This window comes from Eretmochelys imbricata, chromosome 8 (genome assembly GCF_965152235.1).
Source record: "Eretmochelys imbricata isolate rEreImb1 chromosome 8, rEreImb1.hap1, whole genome shotgun sequence".
In the NCBI taxonomy this organism is placed as follows: domain Eukaryota; kingdom Metazoa; phylum Chordata; order Testudines; family Cheloniidae; genus Eretmochelys; species Eretmochelys imbricata.
The window spans coordinates 41,580,081-41,597,926 of record NC_135579.1 but is presented as its reverse complement, the minus strand read 5'-3'; the positions used below and the strand labels follow the sequence as shown (position 1 = coordinate 41,597,926).

General features: G+C 48.8%; 1 protein-coding gene across 1 annotated transcript in view; it reads right to left on the bottom strand.

Annotated features, from left to right (window-relative positions):
• Positions 1-17,846, bottom strand: part of ATF6 (activating transcription factor 6) — a 334,814-nt gene that overhangs the window by 150,662 nt on the left and 166,306 nt on the right. Inside the window, exon 13 of the mRNA XM_077823826.1 lies at positions 4,088-4,152. Coding sequence (XP_077679952.1) covers positions 4,088-4,152 — 65 coding nt within the window. The remainder of the gene's footprint in view (positions 1-4,087; positions 4,153-17,846) is intronic.

Genomic DNA, 17,846 nt, shown 5'->3' with positions numbered 1-17,846 from the left:
CTAGCTTCTGACTTCAAGAAGCTGGGGGTGGACAACAAGAGGATGAATCACTCGATGATTGCCTGTTCCGTTCAGCTCCTATGAAGCACCTGGTATGGGCCACCGTTGGAAGACAGGAGACTGGGCTAAATGTACCATTGGTCTGACCTCGTACTGGCAGTTCTTATGTTCTACCTGGTACTGGTAAGGAATGCCTTCATGGCCCAACTGGTTTGGAATGCTGTATTCAAAAACAAGAGAAAAGGGGTATCATAGAATCATAGAATATTAGGGTTGGAAGGGACCTCAGTAGGCCATCTAGTCCAACCCCCTGCTCAAAGCAGGACCAATCCCTCAACTAAATCATCCCAGACAGGGCTTTGTCAAGCCTGACCTTAAAAACTTCTAAGGAAGGAGATTCCACCACCTCCCTAGGTAACACATTCCAGTGTTTCACCACCTTTCTAGTGAAAACGTTTTTCCTAATATCCAACCTAAATCTCCCCCACTGCAACTTGAGACCATTACTCCTCGTTCTATCATCTGCTACCACTGACAACAGTCTAGAACCATCCTCTTTGTGACCCCCTTTCAGGTAGTTGAAAGCAGCTATCAAAAACCCCCTCATTCTTCTCTTCTGCAGACTAAACATCCCCAGTTCCCTCAGCCTCTCCTCATAACTCATGTGTTCCAGTCCCCTAATCATTTTCGTTGCCCTCCACTGGACTCTTTCCAATTTTTCCACTTCTGTTTTGTAGTGTGGGGCCAAAAACTGGACACAGTACTCCAGATGAGGCCTCACCAATGTCCAATAGAGGGGAACGATCACATCCCTCGATCTGCTGGCAATGCCCCTACTTATACAGCCCAAAATGCCACTGGCCTTCTTGGCAACAACGGCACACCGTTGACTCATATCCAGCTTCTCGTCCACTGTAACTCCTAGGTCCTTTTCTGCAGAACTGCTGCCTAGCCATTCGGTCCCTAGTCTGTAGCGGTGCATGGGATTCTTCCGTCCTAAGTGCAGGACTCTGCACTTGTCCTTCTTGAACCTCATCAGATCTCTTTTGGCTCAATCCTCTAATTTGTTTAGGGCCCTCTGTATCCTATCCCTACCCTCCAGCGTATCTACCTCTCCTCCCAGTTTAGTGTCATCTGCAAACTTGCTGACGGTGCAATTCACACCATCCTCCAGATCATTAATGAAGATATTGAACAAAACTGGCCTCAGGACTTACCCGTGGGGCACTCCGCTTGATACTGGCTGCCAACTAGACATGGAGCCATTGAGCCTGACAATCTAGCCAGCTTTCTATCCACCTTATCGTCCGTTCATCCAGCACATACTTCTTTAACTTGCTGGCAAGAATACTGTGGGAGACCGTGTCAAAAGCTTTGCTAAAGTCAAGGAACAACACGTTCACTGCTTTCCCCTCATCCACAGAGCCAGTTATCTCGTCATAGAAGGCAATTAGATTAGTCAGGCATGACTTGCCCTTGGTGAATCCAGGCTGACTGTTCCTGATCACTTTCCTCTCCTCTAAGTGCTTCAGAATTGATTCCTTGAGGACCTGCTCCATGATTTTTCCAGGCACTGCGGTGAGGCTGACTGGACTGTAGTTCGCCGGATCCTCCTTCTTCCCTTTTTAAAAGATGGGCACGACATTAGCCTTTTTCCAGTCATCCGGGACCTCCCCTGATCGCCAGGAGTTTTCAAAGATAATGGCCAATGGCTCTGCAATCACATCCGCCAGCTACTTTAGCACTCTCGGATGCAGCGCATCCGGCCCCATGGACTTGTGCTCGTCCAGCTTTTCTAAATAGTCCTGAACCACTTCTTTCTGCACAGATGGCTGGTCACCTCCTCCCCATGCTGCGCTGCCCAGTGCAGCAGTCTGGGAGCTGACCTTGTTCGTGAAGACAGAGGCAAAAAAACCATTGAGTACATTAGCTTTTCCCACATCCTCTGTCACTAGGTTGCCTCCCTCATTCAGCAAGGGGCCCACACTTTCCTTGACTTTCTTCTTGTTGCTAACATACCTGAAGAAACCCTTCTTGTTACTCTTAACATCTCTTGCTAGCTGCACCTCCAGGTGGGATTTGGCCTTCCTGATTTCACTCCTGCAGGCCAGAGCAATATTTTTATACTCTTCCCTGGTCATTTGTCCAATCTTCCACTTCTTGTAAGCTTCTTTTTTGTGTTTAGGATCAGCAAGAATTTCACTGTTAAGCCAAGCCTGCCATATTTACTATTCTTTCTACACATCGGGATGGTTTGTCCCTGTAACCTCAATAAGGATTCTTTAAAATACAGCCAGCTCTCCTGGACTCCTTTCCCTCTCATGTTATTCTTCCAGGGGATCCTGCCCATCAGTTCCCTGAGGTTGTCAAAGTCTGCTTTTCTGAAGTCCAGGGTCTGTATTCTGCTGCTCTCCTTTCTTCTCTGTGTCAGGATTCTGAACTCGACCATCTCATGATCACTGCCTCCCAGGTTCCTGTCCACTTTTGCTTCCCCTACTAATTCTTCCCGGTTTGTGAGCAGCAGGTCAAGAAGAGCTCTGCCCCCAGTTGGTTCCTCCAGCACTTGCACCAGGAAATTGTCCCCTACACTTTCCATGTGCCATGGTACCAGAAAAAGAAGCTAACAAGCTGATTGGTGAAGATTAGACTTGGGTGCTTTTAACTTGTAATCAGGTCTATTGTAAACATAGGTAGTTTGGGGGCCTATTTAGGGACCACACCTTCTGTGTAAGGTGAACTGTGAGAAACACCTGCCCAGAAGGATCGGTAATATAGTAACCCTTTCTTTCCTATAGTGCACTGTTGTTTGCTTTTAGCAACAAAATTGGCTAAGTTTGCTTATTTGGCCTCTTGAACATTTTTCATAACAAAACACAGGTGTAGTCGGTCAATTGGCTATACTTTTAATCAATAAGCCTGATATGAGTTCTAGAGACTTTGCCTGCTCAGACTCAAGGCTCTGAGATAAGGGCCTTATTAATTGGGTGAAGCTGCTCCTTCCCTGACCTAAGGAAAAGGGAGAAAGCCTGCCTGCTTCCTACAATCAGAAACTCCGCTGGCTGGATTTGGTTTGGAGGCCTTCTTAAAAAGGACAAAAAGAAAAGGAGTACTTGTGTCACCTTAGAGACTAACCAATTTATTTGAGCACGAGCTTTCGTGAGCTACAGCTCACTTCATCGGTAGCTCACGAAAGCTCATGCTCAAATAAATTGGTTAGTCTCTAAGGTGACACAAGTACTCCTTTTCTTTTTGCGAATACAGACTAACACAGCTGTTACTCTGAAACCTGTTAAAAAGGACACATTTTCTTTTTTTTTTTTTGCAGTGTTGTAGCCGTATTGGTCCCAGGATATTAGAGAGACAAGGTGGGTGAGATACTATCTTTTTGGTCCAATAAAACACGTTTTCTTTTTGTCAGTTTGGTTTTGGTCTCACTGTTTGGATCCTGTAAAGGAGAAGACATTGAAAACTCCCCTTCTTCCAAAGGCGAGTGGGCAGGGAAGATCAATAGGAGATAACAGAGCTATTTGTCTGTTTTAGGTTTTTTTGGCCCTAGCATAGAAGCCTTCTCTCTTGTGTTGAGAGTCCCTTGAATGCTCTCAAGGAGAAGAAACTCTTCCCTTACTGGAGCTACTACACTTTGTAGCCTTCTTGAGCACTTGAATATTCTCGGAGAGCCCTCCAGGCATCTTCCTAGCTTAGGGCCTGGATTGATGAATGGACTTCTCACCGAGACCGGCCCTATGCTTTTTTCTGAAGGTTCTCTATTCTTAGGAGGGGACTCAGTGGAGCAAGAGGAGAACTCAGAGTCATTGATAGAAACTCTAGAGGAAAAGGAGAAAGTAGAGCCATAACATGAGGGTCTCTCCAACTTAAACGCCCCAGAGAGTGAACAGAAAGATTCAAATACACTAGTTTAATAAGGGTCAGTAGTTTTGCCAATAGATGTAGAGAGAGTCTGAGGCAAATTATGAGAGCCAGATGGGGTATTCAGAGGTGGGTGAGAGAACAGGTAAGTGTAAGGTAATAACCAAACAGAATATCTAAACACCACTAATCCAGATGGACAGGATTTGTCCCACCTTACCTGATGCTTGGGTCTGTGTTTGGCATGGCCATCAGCTGAGAATCTGCTTTCTCCCCTGTAGAGCTCTGAAAAGGGAAAAATAAATCATATCACACAAAAGGGAAATCAACAAACAGGCTCACTGAATTCAAAACTACACTGTACATGAAACCAGGTCACCAACAAATGGTGAGTATAGATTACCTTGCAGCATAAATCTGAGACAGGTGATCACAGATTCAAGTCCAACAGCAGGGTTTATGTCCAAGTCTGACAATAAGGCTATAAATTACTTAGGAGGAAGGGGAGGAAAATGGCTGTTTCAATTTAAGAGCCATTTTGGGAAGAACAGTTGGTAAGCCCACTGCTTTCTGTCAGTCGCAGGTGGCTATCCACGGTAAAATGTAAAGCTCAAAGGAATTTTAACAAATATAGTGAATAAAGCATGACACCCTGACTAACGTTCCCTCGCCTCATAAAACAGATACTAATGTTGAAGGTCTGTGTGCAAGCTACTGTGAACACATGATCGCTGCAGTGTTCCCTAGCAGCTACTCCATTAGCAGTATCTAATTAGATGCCTCAAGAATGAAAGACCCTGTATAGGAGCCAAAAACGTTTCCACTGCAGAATGGTTTAACTGCTGCAAAAATAGCCAACACAACATTCTAATTGAAAATAACACTATACAAAAGTCAATATGGTCCCTATTAAATGGATCAAATACTACTAACTGATAGAGCTCAGGGCCGCCGGAGCCATATGCTGCCCAGCCCACAGAAAAGTTGCCAGGCCTTCTACCCTGACAACTTGGGGAGAGCCCTTTACAGACCCAGGTACAACCCGAGGGGGAGTTGGGAAGTGGCCCAGGGACAGCCGACCCTAGTCTGGCTGCAGCACCACCTGAGCTTATGTCAGCATGTTGTGGTCAGAATCCCCGCTGACCCCGTGGCAGGCCACTCTTCCAATATCAGGGCCCTGGGCAAGGACGCAGTGGAGTGGGTGTGCCTGCGTCCCCCCTGCCACCCCTAACTCTGGGGTGGTAGTCTCCCCCTCTCTCGGGCAAGAGGCCAGAGCTTGTCGGCCATCCACAAGAGACAGACTGCCTGAACCCATAGCTGCTCGGCCCTGAACACAGGCCTGAGTCATAGACCTGCATTGCCCCACCCTGACTGAGGGCGCAGGGCTACCTAACTGCAGTTGCTCAGCCCTGACCACAGGCCGAAGCTATAGACTCATTTCCCTGTCCTGACTAAGGGCCTGGGCTACCCTGACTGTGTCTGTTGCTCACCCCCCTGAACATAGACCGAAGCTATAGATTCTTGTTGCCCCACTAATTCCCCATGGTAGGTGACACACTGAGACATAGTGAGGCAGCGTGGCCTCCCATGGACCCGGAGAGGGAGGAACCCCGCCGCTAAGCCACTACAAGCTGGTGTAAACTGATGTGGACACATTGTCTTAAACGGAGCTATGCCAATTATCACCACCTTAGGATCTGGCCCTTCATTATTACTATGGAAACATCAGTGAGTTGGGGTGTTTCCAGAGGGGTCCTGTTTGAATTGGTTCTCAACCCTATGCTGCTCAATATTCTTATCAATACTCTGGAATAAAGAATAAACTTATTGCTGATAAAGTTCGCAGATGACACAAAGCTTGGTGAGGTGATAAATAATGACAGCAACAGGTCACTGAGAGAGTGTGACCTTGATTGCTTGGTAAGCCAGGCCCAATCAAACAAAACATGTTTTGCCACAGCCAAATGCAAGGTCACACACGTAGGAACGAGGAAAAGACGGTAACCTTTCGTAACTGTTGTTCAAGATGTGTTGCTCATCTACGTTCCATTGTAGGCGTGTGTGCTCGCCACATGCACCAGAACCAGAAGTTTTTCCCTCAGTGGTATCCATAGGGGACCAGCTCTGGCACCCTCTGGAGTGGCGCACATATGTGCTGGTATAAGGGGCACTGCCAGCCCCCTCCTCTTCAGTTCCTTCTTGACGGAACTCTGACAGAGGGGAAGGAGGGTGGGTCATGGAGTGGACATGAGCAACACATCTCGAAGAACAACAGTTATGAAAGGTAGCCGACTTTTCTTCTTCAAGTGCTTGCTCATGTCCATTCCATTGTAGGTGACTCCCAAGCAGTACCTACGGAGGCAGGTAGGAGTTCATGGACACGGCTCTGCCAAAGCCAGCATCATCTTGGGCCTGCTGGGTGATGGCATAGTGCAGGGGTGGCCAACCTGAGCCTGAAAAGGAGCCAGAATTTACCAATGTACATTGCCAAAGAGCCACAGTAATATGTCAGCAGACCCCTATCAGCTTCCCCACTCCCCCCCACTGCCAGTACCTCCCACCCACCAGCAGCCCTGGTGATCAGCACCTCCCGCTCCATCCCCACACCTCCCAGTCAACTGTTTCGTGGCATGCAGGAGGTTCTGGGGGGGAGGGGGAGGAGCAATGGCACGGCAGGCTCAGGGGAGGGCATGGGAAGGGGTGGAGTGGGGGCAGGGCCCATGGTAGAGCCAGGAGTTGAGCAGTGAGCACCTCCCGGCATATTGGAAAGTTGGCACCTGTAGCTCCAGCTCTGGAGTCAGTGCCTAAACAAGGAGCTGCATATTAACTTCTGAAGAGCCGCATGGGGCTCCGGATCCACAGGTTGGCCACCCCTGGCATAGTGCGTCGTGAACGTGTGTACCAGTGACCACGTCATGGCTCTACAGATGTCCTGGATAGCCCTTGGGGAATGAGCCTTCACTATCTTGTAACAAGTACGGATGAAGATGGTGATCCAAGCCAAAATCCTCTAAGAAGACACTGGGAGGTCCTTCATCCTGTCAGCCGCTGCAATGAAGAGTTGAGTAGATCTGTGGAAGGGCTTGGTGCGCTCCAGGTAGAAAGCCATGGCATGCCTGACGTCTAGGGTGTACAGACGCCTCTCCTCGTTGGATGTGTGAGGCTTTGGACAGAACACAGAGAGGAAGATATCCTGGTTGACATGGAATTGCAACACCACTTGCGGCAGGAAGGCCGGATGGGGATGCAGTTGGACCTTATCCTTATAGAACACCGTGTACAGGGGCTCTGACATGAGGGCTTTAATCTCAGAGACTCACCTCACCATGGTAGTAGCTAGAAGGAATGCAACTTTCCATGACAGGTGTGAAAGGGAGCAGAAGCGAGAAGTTTGAAGGGAGGGCCAGTGAGTCTGGAGAGGACTAGGTTGAGATCCCACTGGGGAACTGGGTCCCAAATCAGCGGAAAAAGTCTTTCAAGGCCTTTCAGGAACTGAACATTACCTTGTGTGAGAATATAGCTCTATCCCGGGACATGAGGGTGGAAGGCTGATATGGCTGCTAAGGCTGATATGGCCTTGATCAATGAACATAAAAGGCCCTGGTGCTTTAAGTGAAGCAGGTAATCTAGGATGGATTGTAGAGACGACTGGATCGGAGATATTCCGCTCCAATGCCCATCAGGAGAAGCGCTTCCACTTTGCCAGGTACATCGCCCTGGTAGAGGGCTTTCAGCTCTCCAAGAGGACCTGCTGCACCTGACTAGAGCAGGCTTGTTCCTCGGGCGTCAGCCACTCAGCAACCACACTGTGAGGTAGAGAGAGGCGAGGTTTGGGTAATTGTCCGTGATCCTGAGAGAGCAGGTCCAGGCAGCTGGGAAGTGTCTACAGGGCTCCCACTGCTAAATCCATGAGCATGCTGAACCAATGCTGGTGCAGCCAAACTGCGATCATAATGACTTGTGCCTTGTCCCTCTTGATCTTCAGTGGGACTAGTGGGAAGGCATACATCAGGTTGCCTGACCACAACAGGACGAAGGCATTGGATAGTAAGCCATTGTCAAGACCTTGCAGAGAGCATAACTGGTGACATTTTCTGTTTTGTCTGGTGGCGAACAGGTCCACTGCGGGAGTTCCCCACTTCTGGAAGAGCATCCTAACAACCTCCGAGTGGAGGGACCACTCATGGTGAGAGAAAAAGGACCTGCTGAGGCAATCCGCCAGCATGTTCCTGATGCCGGGGAGGTGTGAGACTTCCAGGCGGATAGCATGTGGGATAGAAGTCCCACAGCCGATGGGCTTCCAGACAAAGGGCCAATGATTGAGCTCTTCCCTGTCTGCTGACATAGAACATGGAGGCTGTGTTGTCTGTCAACACCTGCACCACACAACTGGACAGATGGGGAAGGAACACTTCACAAGCCAGGCGGATGGGCCTGAGCTCTCTGACGTTTATGCGCAGTGACAGCTCCTCTCGAGACCATAGCCCCTGAGTTTTGAGTGTACCAAGGTGCACTCCTCAACCAAGGTCAGAGGTATCCAAAATCAGGGACATTGTGGGCCATGGATTCACAAACAGCACACCTTCCAACACCGGATTCGGGTTGGACCACCACCACAGGGAGATGAGTACCTGTGGCGGGATCATGAGAAGTTTGTCCAGGTGATGTCTGGCCGGGGAGTAGACCGATGCCAGCCACATCTGGAGAGGTCGGAGGTGAAGTCTCACGTGCTGGACAATGTAAGTGTATGCAACCATGTGCCCTAGTAGCCTGAGGCAGTCTCGGGCTGTGGTAAGTGGGTGGGCAGTGACCTGGGTTATCAGATCTGACATTGCCCTGAACCAGGCCTCTGGCAGGAATGCTCTGGCTCAGCTAGAGTCGAGTACTGTTCCGATAAATTCTGTCCTCTGCATTGGTACCAATGTTGATTTCTGTTCGTTTATCAACAGGCCCAGTGCTTGACAGGTGGCTCGCAGCATTGTGACTCGGCGTTGGACATGGTCCCTTGAGCAACCCTTGATGAGCCAGTTGTTGAGGAACAGGTAGATCTGGATACCCCGACATCTGAGGTAGGCTGCGACTACCACCATGCACTTCGTAAATACCCTTGGTGCCATAGCTAGGCCAAATAGGAGCAATGTGAATTGGTAGTGGGTGTTCCCAACTACGAATCGTCAGAACCTTCTGTGGCAGTGAAATATTGAAATATGAAAGTAAGCAACTTTCAGATCGAGGACGGCGAAGCACTTTCCCAGATCCAGGGAGAGAATGATGGAGACCAGGGAGACCACGTGGAACTTCAATTTCTTGAGATACTTGTTGAGGTTTCACAGATGAAGGATGGGGCGTAGGCCCCCACTTGGCCTTTCGAATAAAAAAATAGTGGGATCAGTGGGACTAGAGGGAAGGCATACATCAAGTTGCCTGACCATGATAGGAGGAAGACATTCGACAGTGAACCATTGTCGAGACCTTGCAGAGAGCAGAACTAGTCACAAATGCTGTGGAACTTCCTCCACGGTTCCCACCCACAGAAGACCTTGCACCTCCTGAGCAAGCAGATGCTCATGAGAAGGGTCCCTGAAGAGGGATGGGGAGGGGAGGTGGGAGGGAGGTATGTCATAAATATAAAGGGAAGGGTAAACCCCTTTGAAATCCCTCCTGGCCAGGGGAAAGCTCCTCTCACCTGTAAAGGGTTAAGAAGCTAAAGGTAACCTCGCTGGCACCTGACCAAAATGACCAATGAGGAGACAAGATACTTTCAAAAGCTGGGAGGAGGGAGAGAAAAAAAGGGTCTGTGTGTCTGTCTATATTCTGTCTTTGCCGGGGATAGACCAGGAATGGAGTCTTAGAACTTTTAGTAAGTAATCTAGCTAGGTACGTGTTAGATTATGATTTCTTTAAATGGCTGAGAAAAGAACTGTGCTGAATAGAATAACTATTTCTGTCTGTGCATCTTTTTTGTAACTTAAGGTTTTGCCTAGAGGGGTTCTCTATGTTTTGAATCTAATTACCCTGTAAGGTATCCACCATCCTGATTTTACAGGGGGGGATTTCTTTATTTCTATTTACTTCTGTTTTTATTAAAAGTCTTCTTGTAAGAAAACTGAATGCTTTTTCATTGTTCTCAGATCCAAGGGTTTGGGTCTGTGGTCACTTATGCAAATTGGTGAGGCTTTTCATCCAACATTTCCCAGGAAAGGGGGGGGGTGCAAGTGTTGGGAGGATTATTCATTGTTCTTAAGATCCAAGGGTCTGGGTCTGTAGTCACCTAGGCAAATTGGTGAGGCTTTTTACCAAACCTTGTCCAGGAAGTGGGGTGCAAGGTTTTGGGAAGTATTTTGGGTGGAAAGACGCGTCCAAACAGCTCTTCCCCAGTAACCAGTATTAGTTTGGTGGTGGTAGCGGCCAATCCAAGGACAAAGGGTGGAATATTTTGTACCTTGGGGAAGTTTTGACCTAAGCTGGTAAAGATAAGCTTAGGAGGTTTTTCATGCAGGTCCCCACATCTGTACCCTAGAGTTCAGAGTGGGGGAGGAACCTTGACAAGGTATAAAAAGGAAATGCAGGGTATACCCCCCCTGCCACAGTGCTGACCACCCATTGGTCTGATGTTAAAGAAGCCCAAGCAGTGAGGTGGGGCAATAAACCTGTCATAAATATGAAGGGAAGGGTAAACCCTTTTAAAATCCCTCCTGGACAGAGGAAAAATCCTCTCACCTGTAAAGGGTTAAGAAGCTAAAGGTAACCTCACTGGCACCTGACCAAAATGACCAATGAGGAGACAAGATACTTTCAAAAGCTGGGAGGAGGCAGAAAAACAAAGGGTCTGGGTCTGTCTGTATGATGCTTTTGCTGGGGACAGAATAGGAATGGAGGAATTAGAATTTAGTAAGTAATCTAGCTAGGTATGTGTTAGATTATGATTTCTTTAAATGGCTGAGAAAATAGCTGTGCTGAATAGAATGAATATTCCTGTCTGTGTGTCTTTTTTGTAACTTAAGGTTTTGCCTAGAGGGATTCTCTATGTTTTGAATCTAATTACCCTGTAAGGTATTCACCATCCTGATTTTACAGAGATGATTCCTTTCTTTTTACTTCTATTAAAAGTCTTCTTGTAAGGAAACTGAATGCTTTTTCATTGTTCTAAGATCCAAGGGTTTGGGTCTGTGGTCACCTATGCAAATTGGTGAGGATTTTTACCAAACCTTCCCCAGGAAGTGGGGTGCAAGGGTTGGGAGGATTTTGGGGGGAAAGACATGTCCAAACTCTGTTTTTTCAGGAACCCAGATAAAGTTTGGTGGTGGCAGTGGAAATCCAAGGGCAAAGGGTAAAATAATTTGTACCTTGGGGAAGTTTTAACCTAAGCTGGTAAAAGTAAGCCTAGGAGGTTTTCATGCAGGTCCCCACATCTGTACCCTAGAGTTCAGAGTGGGGAAGGAACCTTGACAAAACTGTTGGAAAACAAAAGGGGTGTTGGATCCAGGATACAGACTGGGAGGTCACCTTCGAGTGCACCCTTCAAAATGCCTGTTTGTTACCCGGCTGGTGGCGGGTAGAGCTCAAGTGAGCCGAGGAGGCCGGCAGTTGGCCCTTTCGGAGCTTATAGCCCTTGCCCTTTTTGCGGAAGGGCTCTGATTGGGATTGGCTCATGAATCTGGGTCTGCTGCGGTTTGAACCGCTTCCTTGTGGGCGCTGGCATGTAAAGGTTCAGGGAGCGCAAAGTATCCCAAGAATCTTTCAGGACAGGTAATCTGTTGTCTGTTTACTCTGAAAATAGTGCCAGGCCGTCAAAGGGGAGGTCCTGGATCAACTGCTGAAACTCCACCAACAGCCCAGATGATTGCAGCCAAGACTCTCTCCTCATGGAAATGGCCAAAGCCATGGTCCTGACTGTGGAGTCCACCGTATCCAAGGCTACTTGGAGGGCTGCCCTCGCCACTGTCTTGCCCTCTTCAAGAAGAGCCAGGAACAAGAAAAGCCAGGCAGCAAATCCACAAATCTGGCCTTAGACTGCGAGATGTTATAAGTCATAGCAGCCAAGTATGGCCTGGTGATTGGCCACTCTCAGTTGGAGGCTGGCAGTTGAATAAATTTTTCTGCCAAAGAGATCAAGCCTCTTCACCTCTTTGTTCTTAGGGGGTCAAGCCCATCTGCCCCTGTCTGTCGTGCTCATTGGCCGCGAATATGACCAGCGAGCTCGGGGAAGGGTGGGTCTTAAGATATTCAAAGCCTGTGGCCAGGACATAACACTTCTTCTCCACCTGCTTGGAGAAGGGAGTTTGCCACAAGGCCTTGATCAGTTTCACCACTCCCTCATGGATGGGCAAGGCTGCCTTAGATGGGGCGGCCGCATGGGCAGCATGTGAACCACCAGCTGGGGGAGGCTAGCCCCCAGCCCCACCCCTTCCGCATGAGGCCCTGCTTCTTCCGCTCCCTGCCAGAGCCCAGAGCCTCAGTGTAGTCCAGTGGTTAGAGCGCTCATCTAGGATGTGGGGGACCCAGTGTTCAAGTTTCTGATTCTGAATTATTTGCAGTGTTGTTGTAGCCATGTTGGTCATAGGACATGAGAGAGGCAAGGTGAGTAAGATAATATCTCTTACTGAACCAACTTCCATTGGTGCGAGGACAAGGTGAGCTGAAGAAGAGCTGTGTTGAGCTTGAAAGCTTGTCTCTTTCACCAATAGAAATTGATCCAGTAAAAGATATTACCTCACCCACCTTGTCTCTCTCTCTGATTCTGAATGAGGATTTCAAACCTGGGTCTCCCACCATGGCTGCCAGCCCCTGCCCCAGGCTTGCCCTCCCCCACAACCCCAGAGCGCCAGGAGGGTGGGCTGTATAGCCCCAGCCCCTCCTCTCTCCCCGCCCCTAGCCCCAGAGCACCAGGAGGGTGGGCGGCGTGGCCTCAGCCTCGGAGCGGTGGGAGGGCAGGCTGCGTGGCCCCAGCCCAAGCCAAAGCACCACACAAGGGGAGCCACAGAGGGGGAGTCTGGGGGCAGTGCATGGGTGGGGCCACTCCTGGCTGTATGGGGAGGCACATGGGCGGCCGCACTCAACATGTGAAACATGGTGTCAGAGGGTTCCAACAATTCTTCAGCCTCTAGTCCCAGGTTCGCGGCAACCCTTTTAAGTAGCTCTTGGTGAGCTTTTATATCATCCTGGGGAACAGTGAAGGAAGGCCCCGCTGCCGCCTCATCAGGTGTAGAGGATGAGAAGGCAGGCTCAGGCAAGTCAGTCAACTCCGTTTCCCTCGCCAGGGGAGCCTCGGCTGAGGCTGGCTGCTCTTGGGGACCCTACTCTGATTCCTCCTCTGAGTCAGGGGGCGAGCAAGAGACTGTTGCCGACTGCTGCTGAGATGTCCCTGAGACTGATGGGTGCACATGCTCCAACATCTGAGAAAACCCCCAGAGAGGTGCCACAGAGCCAGCCACTGGCTCTGAGGCCTTGCACTCACTGGCAGTGCCAGTCGTAATCCCGATGCTCCTGGTGGGTGACCTTGGCCCGCAGGAAATGCGCCTTCCTCGCTGTCCGAGCTTGAGGAAGAAACTTGTTTCAGGGACCCGAGCAGTACAGCTGCCGCCAGCCTGCCTGTTCCATGCTGGCTGTCCCCATGTTCCTCTTTTGGGGACTGGTGCCAGGATGTCGGCGCTCAGTGCCGTGTCTTCAGCGACAGCGACGATAACCTGGCGATTGACGCCTCACGCTCTGACAGCAGTGCCACTCCGTTGACCTGGAATGGGAACAGGAGCAGGGAGACATGAGTCTTGACTCCGGAGACTGGCGATGGGCCTCTGGAGACCTGTATCGATGATCCGCAGATTGGTGATGAGACTCCAGAGACCAACGCTGTGACTCAAGGGATCAGTGCCGCAAGTCCAGAGAGCAACACAAACGCTCAACGTACCGGTGCCAGGCCTTTGGGGACTGGCGATGCACCTCTGTGGGTCTGCGCTAGACAGTTGGTGATCAATGTGGGGATCCTGGAGAGCAATACCTAAAGTCCAGGGAGCAGAGCCGGAACTCTGGCAGGTAAGCCAACTCCTATCGGAGGGCCGATGGTGCTGCTCTGGAGAGCATTGGCAGGATGCAGCCTGCAGTGGGGAGTGGTGTTGTAAAGACGGGGACACCTGAAAGAGTCCGTAGGCGGGTTTGCCCCTAAAATGAACAGTCTCATTGGCCAGTGTGGAAGGGACAATATGCCCTTAGTGGCCTGGTATGCCTCCGGTGTGGAAGGCACTGCTAGATGCTTCTGCCACTTCCTGGGGTGGCAGGCGGGTCTCGGAGGGGGCTCGACAGCTCCTTGGATGCTGGAGCCTGGCTGTGGTCCGGAGGAGATGAGCTGCCCTGCATGGATCTTTTCCCACCTCCGACTCTCTCCTTCCCCTTACATGATGTAGAAGACCACCCTCTCCCAGGCTTTTTTTGCTTCTTAGCGAGCACTAGGGACCAGGATTGGCACCAGTCCAAGGCTGGTGCCAGCAGTGCGCTCCGCACCAAAGCGGCAGTGCTCAGGGCAGAGTCTGATCTGGCTGTCTTGAGGCCGCTGCAAGGGCCAACTCCATAAGGACCTCTCGAAACCAAATATCCCTCACCTTTTTGATGTTCAGCTTGAAAATTTTACAGATGCGACACTTGTCGCTCATGTGGGTTTTCCCCAAGCACCACAGACAGATTTGGTGGGGATCACTGACAGGCATAGTTTTTTTGCAGCAATCACAAGGCTTAAAGCCTGGGCTAAGTCCCGTAGGGGACTAACAAACTACTTCCACACTAAACACTAAGGGAACTGTTAAACTATATAGAAAAACACTCTACAACTATATACAGTAGTAGGCATCCTTCAGTCTCGAGAGACCATGGGTATGCGCCCCTGAGAGGTGTGGTTAGATGTTTGGCCGCATGTGTGTGTTCTCCGTCTGTGCTGCCCCAGGTCTGCACAGACAGCCGGCACAGCAGACCTTGAGCGGACTGCCCAACGACCACAAGATCTGTTAAGGTACGAAGGCACCAGGCCAGGTTTATTGTTGACAAAGCATGGTAATAGCACCTGGAAGACTCTATGAGGATACTAAGACATGTATGCCTGTGACAATGGATGCAGCTCAGTGAATGGCAGGGCTTTCCATTCCCCCCTTGGCTGGACAAAGATACTCCCCCTGAGATGCATCTTTATACCCCGATACAAAAAAGTTATGTACTACCTCTGACATAGTTAGTTACTGCTCCCTGACATGGCTAGTTATCACCCATCACTTTGTACATGTTTGTTTGATCAAAACAACTTTATTATGTACTGTCATTCTGACCGTATCTTTTAGGAGGGGTCAGTGTGTTCTTGTTATCCTTGGGGAATGTTTTTGTACCATTCTTGATATCGGGATGTTCTGGTACCACTTGATATCGGGATGTGTTTGTGTGAGTACTTTGTGCCTTGCGCTTCTTAGGAATGCGTATTTCTGCAATATCAGCCCTGTTCTTGCCAGATTCTGTTAGCAGGTCCTGCCTCATACGAGGCCTCTATGTCTCAGGCTCTCTTCCTATTAGAAGAGTAAAGAATTTACTCAGTTGATTTTATGGCAGCTGCGGCTGTGGCGGAAGAGACCCACTCAAGAGAGACAATCTCTGCCGCAACTGTCACATTTAAAGGTAATGTTTCGACCCTTTGGGTTCTGCTTTCTGTGAGCTCTTTTCTCCTCTGCTAAGCTGGACTGCATTGCTCTCATAACTCCGGAGACCTTTGTTAAGCTCTTGTTTCCAAAGGCTGCGGTCTTCAGTGTGATCTTCCCAGTTGTCCATATCCATGTCCATTTCTTTGAGGTCTCACTTGAACACATTCTTGAAACGCAATTTTGGGCATCCGATGGGTCTTTTTCCAGATGCCAATTCGCTGGAAATTCTTAGGGGCAGTAGAATCAAAATAGTGAACACTGGAAAAAGGTAAAGCTTGCCAAGGCAAGGGAACATTTCAGCACCATCGTTGGTGGTAAAAAGGAACTGAAGGGGCAGGGGGGGCCCTAGCAGCGCCCCTTATACCGGTGCATACATGCACCACTCCAGAGGGTGCCGAGCCAGTCCCCTATGGATACCACTGAGAGAAAAACTTCCGGCATTGGCACACGTGGTGAGCACACACACACACCTACAATGGAATGGACATGAGCAAGCACCCAAAGAAGAACAGAGGTCACACCCACAGAATGGGGGACTCTGTCCTAGAAAGCAGTGATTCTGGGAAGGGTTATGAAGTCTGATGGCAACCAACTGAATCCTGAGCCCCTTCCCCCATACCAACTCTGCCCACAGCCTTAGAAGGTCTGAGCCCTCCCCACACCTCTGGCTTGGGAGGGAGGAGATGCTGAGTACCTCTCTGTCCACTGGCCACGAGCAGTGGGAAGCCGTGCCTTTGCAAAGGCTGCTCATTGCTCTCCCTCCCGATGGCTGCTCAAAGAAGTGCTGCCTTGAGACTCTGCTAATCTGCTCCTTGTCCTGCAGCACCAATGCCTAGTGCCTCCCTAGACGTCCTCCTCCTTCTTCTGTGGCTCCTCCTAAGAAAGTGGTGTTATAACCATACAGCTAAGGGTAGCCTAAAATTCCTCCTTACCTGTAAGGGGTTAAGAAGCTCAAATAACCCAGTTGGCACGTGACCAAAAGAACCAATGGGCAAAGAAGATACTTTCAAATCAGGTTGGAGGGGAGGAGGCTTTGTTTGTGCTCTTTGTTTTTGTGTTCTCTTGGGAAGCAGAGAAGCATCAGCTCAGAAAACTCCTTCTAAAATCATCCTAAAATGAGTCTCAATATTGCAAAAAGAGTAAGTAAATAAGGCAAGGCGCGTTAAATTATCTTTTGTTTTTAGCTTGTGAATTTTCCCTGTGCTAAGAGGGAGGTTTATCCCTGTTTTATGTAACTTTAAAGTTTTACCTAGAGGGGAATCCTCTGTGTTTTGAATCTGATTACCCTGTAAAGTTACCTTCCATCCTGATTTTACATAGGTGCTTCTTTTACTTTTTTTTTTCTTTATTATAAAGTTCTGTTTTTTAAGAATCTGGTTTACCTATTTGGTTGGTATATTATTCTCAAGCCTCCCCAGGAAAGGGGGTCAAGGGGCTTGGGGCGATATTTTAGGGAACAGGAACTCCAAGTGGTCCTTTTCCTAAATCTTTGTCTAACTCACTTTGTGATGGCTGCAGTACCCATCCAAGGACAAGGAAGGATTTGTGCCTTGGGGAAGTTTTTAACCTAAGCTGGTAGAAATAAGCTTAGGGAGTCTTTCATGCAGATCCCCGTATCTGTACCCTAGAGTTCAGAGTGGGGAGGGAACCCTGACATGGTGGTACAGGTGGGATCATTTTGAACCAAAAGCACAAACAAAGCCTTCCCCCTGCCCCCCCTCCCCCCCCCCCCGATTTAAAAGGAGAGCTAAACTCCACCGAAGAAGTTTTTTGTTATTTTTCTTGACGGTATAAAGCCACTTCAGCGCAGCATGGTCGGTTTGCAGGTGGAAACGCCATCCCCAAATGTATGCGTGTTAGCTTTTTCAGAGCATACACAATGGCGAAACATTACTTTTCGGGGATTGACCAGTGGCTTTCCCTCTTAGACAGTTTTTTGCTCAGAAACACAACAGGATGCAATTCCTGACGATCATAAAATAACCACATTGGTAGCAAAATTAACTAAAAAAGCTCTAAAGGTATTTAACAAAATGCCTATTAAAATGCTTCTAACTATGGTAAATTTAAAATTTCGGTTTTAAAACAATTTCAGATTACACCTAAAATTTACAAAGTAAAATTTAAAGCCCTTAAATAGGGGCTGAACTAAGTAATGTGGCTTATGTAAACCAAATAAAAAATCTGTTAAATAAATGGGTCAAAGGCAGAAATGTAACTAGCTTTAAAAAAATGTGTAATTTGGTTGTCCAAATGCAGTTCCTAACTATAACCAATAATAATGCAAAACATTGTTTATAAAATAAA